The sequence below is a fragment of the Aphelocoma coerulescens genome, chromosome 3 (genome assembly GCF_041296385.1).
Source record: "Aphelocoma coerulescens isolate FSJ_1873_10779 chromosome 3, UR_Acoe_1.0, whole genome shotgun sequence".
NCBI lineage: Eukaryota > Metazoa > Chordata > Aves > Passeriformes > Corvidae > Aphelocoma > Aphelocoma coerulescens.
Window position 1 is genome coordinate 60,827,240 of NC_091016.1, and position 11,070 is coordinate 60,838,309.

Below are 11,070 nucleotides of genomic sequence, written 5' to 3' on the forward strand. Positions count from 1 at the left end.
AAGCACCAATGCACATGCAACTGAGCCACAAGCTGAAGCAAGTGAAAACTAAATTTGACAAAACCTTCTAACTTTTGGCTGAACAAGCTCCCTGGACAGCGAACTATCTGTTCAGAGGAAAGCCAGATCCAGCTCCATCTTCCAGTGGCTTAAGCTACCACAAACCCCATGCCAGGTCACAACTAAAATACCCAGCCACTCTAGAACAAAGACAGTTCTCTACTTCCTGTCTCTTGAAGCGTTTTTCTGCCTCCCTTCTTGTGCTAGCAGTGACATTCATTCAACCGCACTGTCACCTGATACAGAGTTGTAACCAACAAAAAGCTGTGATTAATTTTCTACATAGTCCCTGATGCCAGCGTACAACAGCACTGGACAGGCATGAGTGTCTTTTCAAGGAGAAGGAACACATGGCTGAGGGAAGACAGAACCACCTTCTTCACCTCACCATTATATTTTTTTCTGCTGCAACATGAAAGCACACCCTGAGAGTGATCTAAAGACTCATAACTGTTGTGAAGTAGTTGGACTTCTTACCCCAACACATGTACTTTTATTCGCTCTTCTATGCAAGTCTTCTACCTTAATGCTCATTTTTCAGAGATGAACATAAAAAAGAAGAAACGTGGGTTAATAGAGACTGGTGTCTCTATTATATTATTATATATTACATGGAGACTCACACATGCATCTTTGGGGTAGTATTTTTACTTTGATAATAAAGCTGCCCTTTTGTAGATGTGTACAAAATGGATATTTAGCTTTTCTTTCCCAGGATGCTACAGCTTTGTATACAACACCCTTATATTTTCTGTGACTAAACTGCTTCAGGCTTCATTGTGTTCATTATCCCCACTTAACAGGCAGCTGACAGTGTCCCTCGGAGTAAGAAATGCAATTGATTAAGAACAATGAGACACACGTATTAACTTTTGCTCCTGTGAGAGGGATCTCTCACAAGGATGCAACTCTTTGCAACAAAGGCTGCACGTATATCCAGCCTTTAGAGAACAGATTGCAAGGAAAAGAAGTTACAAGTTGAAAAATGCAACTGTCAGACATTTTCATTTCCAATGGGATCAGTTCTGAACTACTCAAAGGTACCTACCTAACTGCAATATTGAAGAGGAAAAACTTCAAGGTAGTTCCTCAGGACTACTTGGTCCCCTTGAGCTTGAAGAGCGACAATTTTCTGCTGTGTTTTGCAAACCTACAAATTTACTTAGCATTCATGTGACCAGTACTATACTTGCATTCCAGGATTATGTAAGGATTGGGTAACTGAATCAAGCTCATTTCCCCACATGCATCAGGTGGTTCAAATGAACAGGTAACAACACAGCACCCATGTGGTCAAAAAAAAAAAAAAATCCATCTCCTTCACAAGGTTTTTTTATTTCTTAAGCTATTTCATCTTGAGGTTTAAGTTACATAGTCTCAGCTTCCAAAGCATCAGATGTGTTTTCTCTTTGAAGAACCCCAATCCAATATATTCATGCCTGTGTTAACCTGGGGTAGAGCCATACTTCAAGAAGAACATAAAATAGCTAGACAACTAAATTCTTTTCGAAGTACAAGGTACTTTACAGGTGACCAACTGTGATTGCACAAGATACTCATAATGGGCCAAACTGCTAAGGGCATTTCAACTTTCTTTGTACTATTTACAGTCTCATTCCTCAGGCAATCTAATATCTTGTTTGCCATTTTAACTGCAAGGTTCTCCTTGAGATCACTACAGTGATAAGCGAGGTCTGCTTCTTGAGTTAATTTATTTAGGACCCATGGAATGACGCCCGAGTAGTCTCTCTTCTTCAGATGCAGTCTACTTTGCAGGAAAATATCTGACCTCCTCTGCAAAAGATAAAGATATAATCTGTGGACACTTGTATTCAAAATTCCAGGTCTTTTCAAGTTCTTGCACTAAATTCCTGCATTAAAAAAATCTCTAGTACGAGCTTACTATACACTGATCCAGACAAGTTTTATGTAAAAGAAATTTTTAAATACAGCAAAGATGTAAACATTCACTTTCCCTGGGATGATTTTTCTGAAATTGGTTGGCCACACACAAAAAGCAGCAGTGGGTGGCCTTTGAGAAACTTTACTCATAATACTGAGCGTGCAGACTCTCTTGCCATTAAGTCCAGTCTAGTAAGTCATCAAATAAGAGATTACTGGTTTTACCAGGAAGAACCATTTCTTATTCAGCCCTCTTCCACTTCATTGTGTCTTAAATTCATTTCAACTAACCAAGTTGGGAGGCCCAAAACACACCAACAGTAACCCTAGTCAGTAAGTATTCTCCTGCCACTGAATTTCAGTACTCTGCAATTTGTGTTTCTAGCAACAGTAAGTTTAATACTTTGTTAACAGGGCTGCTTATCTCACTAGGCTGAGGATGAAACCGCATAAAACGCGGCACGGCTTTCTAAATACAGCTTTACCCACAGCAGCTTAAAAGACTACATAAACTTTAAAGCACTCAACAATGACAGAGAGAACTGCAGAAGCAGCAAATTATTACAAATAGCTGTTCATAAGAACGGTTCACTGGGAATACATTCCTCAAATAATCACATACACACACCAAAGCAGACCTTCCCTTTCCTACACAGGTAGTTCTGCAGTACTCCTACACGTTTTAGGCGTAACCTGGCCAAGGAAGTGCTAAAACTGTGCACATACATATTGCAAGTACGGGCCCGCGTCAGTCTTAACACCACATTTTTCGTTGTTAGAAACGTTTGGATGACTACAGGTAAGTTAATTCCTGCCGGTAAGTGACGTCCAAAAAAGACTGCATGGCTTAGGCGAAGTGGACCAGTGTCAGCAGCTCCCAACGACGCAAACCTAGATTTCCTTCTGTGTTGCTCTTCATCAGCAGACTGTGGGGACAATCTCACCCACCTCCCCAAAAGATTCTGGGGTTCTCACGCTGCAGATGGCTTCTGTCGGCACGGAATAGTTTCCTACCAGTTGTTGGACGCCGCCAGCAGAGATAGCACGAACCCCTTCCCAGCCCTGCAGTCGGAGGTACATAAGGGGAGGGGGGCTGGCACAGGATGCACGGCGCACAACTCGCTGTGCCCCCCGCCCCTCCCTTGCAGCCGGAGGGGTTCAGGTGGCCGGCCAGACAATAGCTCCCTCCTCTGTGTAGGGAGCTCCACTGCGTTCAGTCCTGGGCTCCTCAGTACACGAATGACTAGGAGCTAACAGAGAGGGGTCCAGCGGAGGGACACAAAGATGGTCAGGGGTCTGGAGCTCTCTGACCAGGACAGACTGACAGAACTGAGCCTATTTAGTCTAGAGAAGATTGAGATAGGATCTCATTAATGCATATAAATATCTCAAAGGTGGGGACTGAGGGAATGGTGCCAGAGTTTATTCAGTGGTGCCCTGCCACAGGATGAGGAGCAATGGCCATAAACTAAATCACAGTAAGTCTCACCTCAACGCGAGGCAGAGCCTCCTTACGTTGAGGGCGGCAGAACACTGGAAGAGGCTGCCCAGGGAGGCCGTGGAGTCTCTCTCTGGAGACATTCGAACCCCACCTGCACGCGTTCCTGTGTCACCTGCTCTGGGTGACCCTTCCTCGGCAGAGGGTTGTACGAGACGATCTCCAGAGGTCCCTTCCAACCCTACCGATTCTGTGATCCCCGAGTCCCCGCCGGCGGGACGACCCCCGCCCAAGGGCTGCGGGCCGGGCGGAGGGGAAGGGCCGGGACAGGGCCATCTCAGCACGGAGGGGCGGTGCCCGGGCCCGCCGACCCCCGGTGGCCCCGCGGCGGCGGCGGCTGTACCTGCATGACCACGTCGTTGGGCAGCTGCGCGGCGCGGAAGAGCTCCAGGACGCGCCCGTTGGACGCCACCTTCTTGGTGCTCTCGGTGTCGCAGTAGGAGAAGAGGTCGCAGTAGTAGCGCTGCTCCGCCTCGCTCAGCGTCACCCCCTCCATCTTTTACCGCCGCGGATCATCCGCATCCGGCGGCGGGCCCGGGGGGGAGGCGGCGGTGCGGCGGGGGGGCACACACGGGACACACGCGCCGCCGGCGGCCGCGCGCGGGCGGCTGCTCGCACCTTCCCCCCGCCGCCCGCCCACGCGGCCGCGCGCCTGCGCGCCTCCCCCGCGCCTGCGCGCGCCGCCGCCCGGAAAGGGAGGCGAGGGGAGCGCCCAGCGCCGCGAGTAGCCCGCCCCCTCCACGGCTGCGGCGGCGGCGGAAGCGCCGGGCCCAGAGGCGGGGCTAGCGGGGAGAAGGCTCAGCGGCGCCCCCCGCCCCGCCCCGCCCCGCCCCGCGGTGCCGGCGCCATCTGCGGCGCCCTGGGGGCGGGGGGAGCTCGCGCGGCCCGGCCCCGCCCCCGCCCCGCGGCCCGGCCGTGCGCGGCAGCGCCCCCTGTGGGTGCGGCGGCGCGGGGAGGGCGGCGGCCCCGCGCAGGCCGGCGGGGCGCGGGCGTTCGGACCCCGGTGCGGGGCTGCTCGCTCTCTGGCTCGGCCGGAACTGCACAGGCCCCCGGGCAAACTGCCCCATAAATCAGGGGATGCTCAGCTGCCCTGCCGTCACGGCCGTCCCGGCTTAGTGGGTCGTGTGAGAAGCTGAGGCAGTGCCGAGCGGCTGCCTTCACAGAATCACAGACAGTTAGGTTGGAAAAGACCTCTGAGGTCAACCTCTGACTGAACACCACCCTGTCAACTAGACCATGGCCTTCAGTGCCACGTCCAGTCTTTCCTTACACACCTCCAGGGACAGTGATGCCACCACCTCTATGGGCAGCCCATTCCAATGTCTAATCACCCTTTCTGTAAAGAAATTCCTCCTAGTGTCCATCCTGAACTTTCACTGGTGCATCTTGAGACAATGTCCTCTTGTCCTATTGCTGGTTGCCTGGGAGAAGAGACGATCCCCACCTGGCTACACCCTCATTTCAGGGAGTTGTAGAGTGATAAGGTCTCCCCTGAGCCTCCTCCAGGCTAAACACCCCCACTCACTCAGCTGCTCCTCCTAAGTGCTCCAGACCCTTCACCAGCTTTGTTGCCCATCTCTGGACTTGCTCCAGCATCTCAATGCCTGTCATGAATTGAGGGGCCCAGAACTGAGCACAGGACTTGAGGTGTGGCATCACCACTGCTGAGTACAGGAGAATAATCACTTCTGTGGGGCTTGGGACACTTGATATCATCCCCAGTGCAGGTTCTGCTGATAACTGGTGAAGGATGGCCTATTATGCCATATAGGCCCACCTATAAGTGGTTGCCCACCTCCACATGCTTCCTCTTTCCACGATCACTACTGTATGCATCAACACCACATAGCACATAGTAAGTCGCCTGGATAATACCTCCATACATCAGCCTTGCAAGGAAGAATAGGCAAAAGCTGTGTTTTCCAAGCTTCTCTGTGTTTCCTTGGGTAGAATCATAGAACGGTTTGGGTTGGAAGGAACATTAAAGATCATCTAGTTTCACCCCTCCTGCTATGAACAGAGACACTCTCCACTAAACCAGGTTGCTCAAAGCCCCATCCAATCTGGCCTTGACCATTTCCATGGATGGGGCATACATCTGGGCGATCTGTTCCAGTGCCTTGCCACCCTCCCAGTAAAGAATTTCTTCCTTATATCTAATCCAAACCTACTGTCTTTCAGCTTGAAGCTAGTCCCCCTTGTCCTATCACTACAGGCCCTTGTAAACAGTCTCTCCATCTTTCTTGTAGGCTCCCTTTGGGTACTGGAAGGCTGCAATTAGGTCCCCCTGGTAGATCTATGCTCTTCCTGCAGTGCATTAACAAAGTTGCCTCCAAGCTACTTGGGCTTCTGGAAGGCATGTGACAAATGCCATGGTCTCCTGCCTGACCCTTTTGACTACCTGGTCTGATATAAATCCTGCTGAGCTGGCAGTCCACTACTTCATACACTTCTATCATTCTTAATTTATGTTTCTTCTCTTTTTCCACTTCACCTTCCTTCACAACTGTTCCAACATTTCTCTTCCCAGATTGCTGTTGCTGACTGCTCTACTTCCCTTAAGCACCTCTTTCTTTCTGCCTCTTAAGATAGTTACATTTTGAACTTAAAGCAGACATTCATCTTCCTTGCTACTTGAAATATGGAGTATATCTTTTTACTGCTAACTAAAGTTTCTGAAAATCACAGGTATGTTAGTTTATAGTTAAAACAACAGACAAAGGGTTCTTCCCAGAAATGTACCATTATCAAGCTTTTGCACCTCCAAATGACAGTAATGATAAAACCACACAGATTGAGCACACTCAGTTAAAATTCCTCAAAATAGCCTACAGTAAAGAGATAACTTAAAAAAATATTATAACGAATTATTATTATTTTGTAGACTCAGATAAGGCCAAGTTAGCATCATAAGTCACTTCCTTGGAGCTATTGACCCATCAGTATCTCTGCAAGTAAAATGATTGTAACCTCTCCTCTGATGGCTGAATTGCATATTGCAATTCTACTAGTTATACAGAGCTATTTGTAGAAGAGGTTTTTAAATCACTTATCAGTAGGTGATTTGGTTCCATGTGCCTTTGCTTCTTACAGTGATTGTGCACTAGTTCAGGCACTGGAGTTTGAAACATTAATATATGTATGTATCTGTAGTTGTAAGTTAGTTTAGGGACCCCAAAATACTTTTACTGTCAAAATAATTTTGAGGTTTATGTCTAAGAGTAATCTGGACATCTCATTATTTTAATTGAGTAATCTGGACATATTATTTTGAGTTGCTATTTTTTATTGGCATCTTTGCAGCAAGAGCTCTCTTTTTACATTAATGGGGATCACTTGGCTGCAACAGTTTGTACATGACACAGACTAATATAAGGATGAAGTTCCCTAGTATGGACTATTCCCACATATCCAAATGCCAAACAGTTCTGAAGTATGTTCAATAACTATGTTTCACTACACCCGTGATACGTCATGTGAAAATGTGATGTCTTTGCTTACTGGAGGGTTGAATGCTTCCCCTGTGGAAAACAGCATCTCTCTGAAGCTGTTCAGGTAGATAGTTTGGGAATCAGATCATCGGGTTTCATGTCCAACTCCTGTATTATAAACTTACCTGCTTGTTTTGTGTCAGTTCAAAGACTGAGCAGAAATAATAAAAATTACATGACTTGTAGCAAATTAAATTCTACTTTCAAAGATCTACAGATGGACAAAGCATCTTTGCCTCAAAGAGTCCCAGTACCACGTTTCTATGTTTTACCTTGGGATCTCCCTTCCCTGCCCCAATCAGCCCCTGCAAACCTCCAGCCCAAGGAGGGATCTTCTGTTCAGAACTTTACTGGTGCCCATCATGCCAGACTTAGCATCTATTGAGATAAAAAAATTAAATCTTTCCATTGGCTTCTCAATGACAATTCATTTTGTTTATCTGGAGAATATGCTGTTTGCTACAGTATGAACTGAGGAAAATAGTATTCATGCATGTTAGTAAGAAGTTAGTAACTTCTCTGTACTTGCACTTGACAGTGCAACTGACCCAAACAACTTTGACTTTTACATCTTTTGGTTTGGAAAGATTTGTATCACAGCATTTCCCAAAGCTCATATTATATACGCAAAGAAGGGTTTTGGCAAAATACCCACCAAAATATATCATTAGTGATACACTTTTGATACAGTAGATTCAGTGTTCAGTACATGAAACATTTGATTCAAGTGCCTTGATTAATGTTTTAAATGGAACAAGAAGAGGACCTTTTTGTCCTGGATTTTTAGGTATTGTACTTATTATTGTCTCATTTTAATGTACCTTCTTAGAATTCAGAGTTCTGAATAGCTGAGAGTTAAATTCTCCATGTGATGCCTAATTTTACTGTATTTTATTTTCTGTGAAGAAACAGTCAGATTACATATATTGTTTTCAAAGCATTCATCCTTTTAAGAGATAAGAGTTAGAGAAAATCATCATCATCATAGGAAGGCTACGTCTAATGACCCAAGTGGATTAAAATGCAAGGTTATTTTCTGCACATAACTCTTAGAATCAGACCTAAATTATACATCAATAATGCATTATTCTTAGAAAAGGCATACTTTTGCAATTCGATATGTGACCAGAAATATGTATGTTCATTGGTACTAAAAAACAAAAAGAATTTTATTCATTTAAGGGCAATACCACTTAAAACTAGTTTCAGCATCTTTTCTCAGCTGTGAACTTACTATTGGTTTCTGAAAACTTGTTATTACACATGTTGAGACTCATTTCTAAAAATAAGCATAACTCATAAACAGATGCAGGGTCTGGTGTTCATCAGGTGATGGGGGTGTGCCATGTCTACAGTCTACGTGCTTTGATGTTCTTATTACAGTTAGTGGGTCTCATGTACTACCTTATTTGCACTAAAGTAAGATAGATGCCCAGATTTTTTTTTTTTTATTAAAACACCTTCAAATAACATTCAGCCTTATAAAGTATGTATTCAGGTCCAGTTTCCATTTTGCATCTGGTTCTCCAAGTTTAAAAACGGCCCTGAGGTTATTTGTCATTGCCTTTCTAAATTCTTCTGCATACATAATGCTGTGGAGCAGGTTTTACAATCTCTGTCAATATACTCCTTTACCTGCAGCTCATCAGGAGTTCTGGGAACTTGTTCTATCTTGATTCTTTAGTGTAAAGACAAGTAGATTAGGGCTATAAATGAACGGGAGATGTTTAAAAATATCTGTTGTCTCAGACTTTAGAACTGGTTTGTTGTTACTGCCTGTTTTCAAAAAAGAAGATACCTTTGGACATAAGGTACTTTATTCCAGACAGAAGAAGATTTTGAGAATAGTGTTAAAAATTACAAATGAAAGAAGTTCCTGTTCTGCTTTTCTAAAAGCATGTGTATTTTCTTTGTATAGAAGCAACATTTCGGTGGGATTATAGCCACTTTACAGACATCATACCCATACTTTTGTAAATTTCTGCATGGATGTTCTGTGTTACAGTTTACAACCTCTTTCCAACCTTACATTTTTGCAATTTTGAAAAGCATCAGTTTTATCATGTGCTGTTTTTACCATCTGTGAAATGGCATCCATATTTCAAAGAACCTACCAGTTCTACCAGACCTATTGGGGTTGTTTGTCCATCAAAAGGGCATCCTACATTTAAGGCTATGAGATTTTCCATGGATGAAAAAATCCATTCCACACAGAGCCAGGTAGCAGACAATAACAACGTGGGGTTTGTTCTTTTCCTTCTATACAAGGAGAGCACCTTTGCAAGGAGCATTTGTCAAGCGAATGGTGGATCTAAAGCAATGTGGTTACTCATCAAAATGTGGTTACTCACATGTGTGCAGGCACATCCTAGATGGGAAAATAATAACTTCTTTCTCAGCAGCCTCCCTAACGTATTGTGTCGCCACTGAAATATATATGGGATCCTGGCTGAAGACATCTATTGTCTCTAAACCTCCTCAGTGCAGAATGAATAGTATCCTTTCCATATCATTCACTATTGCACCAGTTTTCCCCAGTCTCTCCTTTAAACATTTAATTGTATATTATCTATCATGGTCCTTGTAAAAGTTGCCCATATTAAAAAATTGACTCCTTTTCTCTTTCATCCAAATACTTCAACTGATTGAAAAGGGCAAGCAGTCAAATGAAAGCCTTTAAAGGAAAGGGGTTTCAGTTAAAGCAATCAAATGGAAGATACTGGAAATGAGCAACCTTTACTCCTTTATGATTTTGGCAGATTTCTACAGGAGATTTCATCTGCGCATCTCAAAAGGTGAGGGTCCCCCTACCCTCACCACAGCAGAGCTACGTGTGTTTGGTAGTTTCCAGAGAGACATTCCTTTACAGAATATATTGAAGGCGGAGTGACTTTTTATATTTACCTGCTGATTGAATATCACCTGTCTTTAAATTTTAAAACTATCCTTGTTTCTTCCAAAAGAAAATAATGTCTCTTGCTTGCATGATACTATCAAGTAAGTCTCTTATGTAAATTAAAACTCCTTTTAGATCCTTACAATAGTTCACTACAAATCCATCTGCTCTTGCTGCCATATTTATTTACAGCTTATTCATGACAATGTCTACATCTTCTTTTATAAATATATTCTCTATAATTTTGCAGAGTCAGGAGGAGTAAGATTAACTTTTCTTTGTACTTTTTGACACTAACATACATATTTATTCATAAAATTATTTATATATTGATAACTGCTGCCTTGAAGTATTATAAGGCTATATTCAAATTAATTTTTTTAAATTATTTGGGTTACCTTTGCAGTCCTTCAATATCTTTCTTTCTTTTGAAGCCCTAGAATTTTCACTACTGAAGTCCCAACTAGTCTGAAAACAGTCTTAACCTCCTCCATTACCTTTATTTACTCAGCTTCCGTCACCCTGGATTCTTGAGCAGTTCTCATTGTTCTTCTACCTTTTACTCTTTCCTCTTGTTCCCTGAATGTGGAAGTGCAGTGTAATTTGATGATGAAATAGGATGTTATCCCTTCCTGATGGGATTATTCCTCATTATTCCTTCCTGATTATTCATCATTATTCCACTGAATCTCCATCTGGGAGGGTTGTTAATAGCTACTTCAGGAAACTTCTGGCACATTACTGAATTTGTCAGAAATTGGTTATGAGGTGGGAAGAAGTGCTGAAAGCAAAATTTCACATCTCTCCCATATTACACACATACTCAACCCCCCCTTCTTTTTATATTCCCTGCTTTTAGCTGTATATATAAATGTATCTCTCCTTTTCCACTTCACTTATATTTTAGTTTCCATCTTACTTTTTTTTTTACCCAGAGAGTTTTCAGTTATAATCTGTTATGCAAGATTTTTAATTTCCCCCTTTAACCTTCCTTTCTGCATATTTTTTCATCACAGACAGCAATACAATCCTCCACAATATTGAGAGTCATGGAGTTTGTATTCCAACTTGCCTTTTCCTTGTGCTTTGGTGTCTTCTCTATTCTGGATTCATGGGTTTGTTATTTCACAGAGTGATTCTCCCTCTTGGTCAGAATTTGACTCAGCCTGTTCTTCTAGCTGTTTTCCATTAATACCAGTTTCTCAAGGATTTTAATTTGTTCC

The 11,070-nt window shown here is 43.7% G+C and overlaps 1 protein-coding gene across 10 annotated transcripts in view; it reads right to left on the reverse strand.

Annotated features, from left to right (window-relative positions):
• REPS1 (RALBP1 associated Eps domain containing 1) overlaps positions 1-4,111 on the reverse strand; it is a 63,282-nt gene extending 59,171 nt beyond the window's left edge. For all 10 annotated transcript variants that reach the window (XM_069010514.1, XM_069010517.1, XM_069010513.1 and 7 more), the window contains exon 1: positions 3,804-4,111. In XM_069010514.1, the coding sequence (XP_068866615.1) occupies positions 3,804-3,956 (153 nt within the window). In that variant the 5' untranslated portion in view covers positions 3,957-4,111. The remainder of the gene's footprint in view (positions 1-3,803) is intronic.
• Between the last annotated feature and the right edge of the window lie 6,959 nt (positions 4,112-11,070).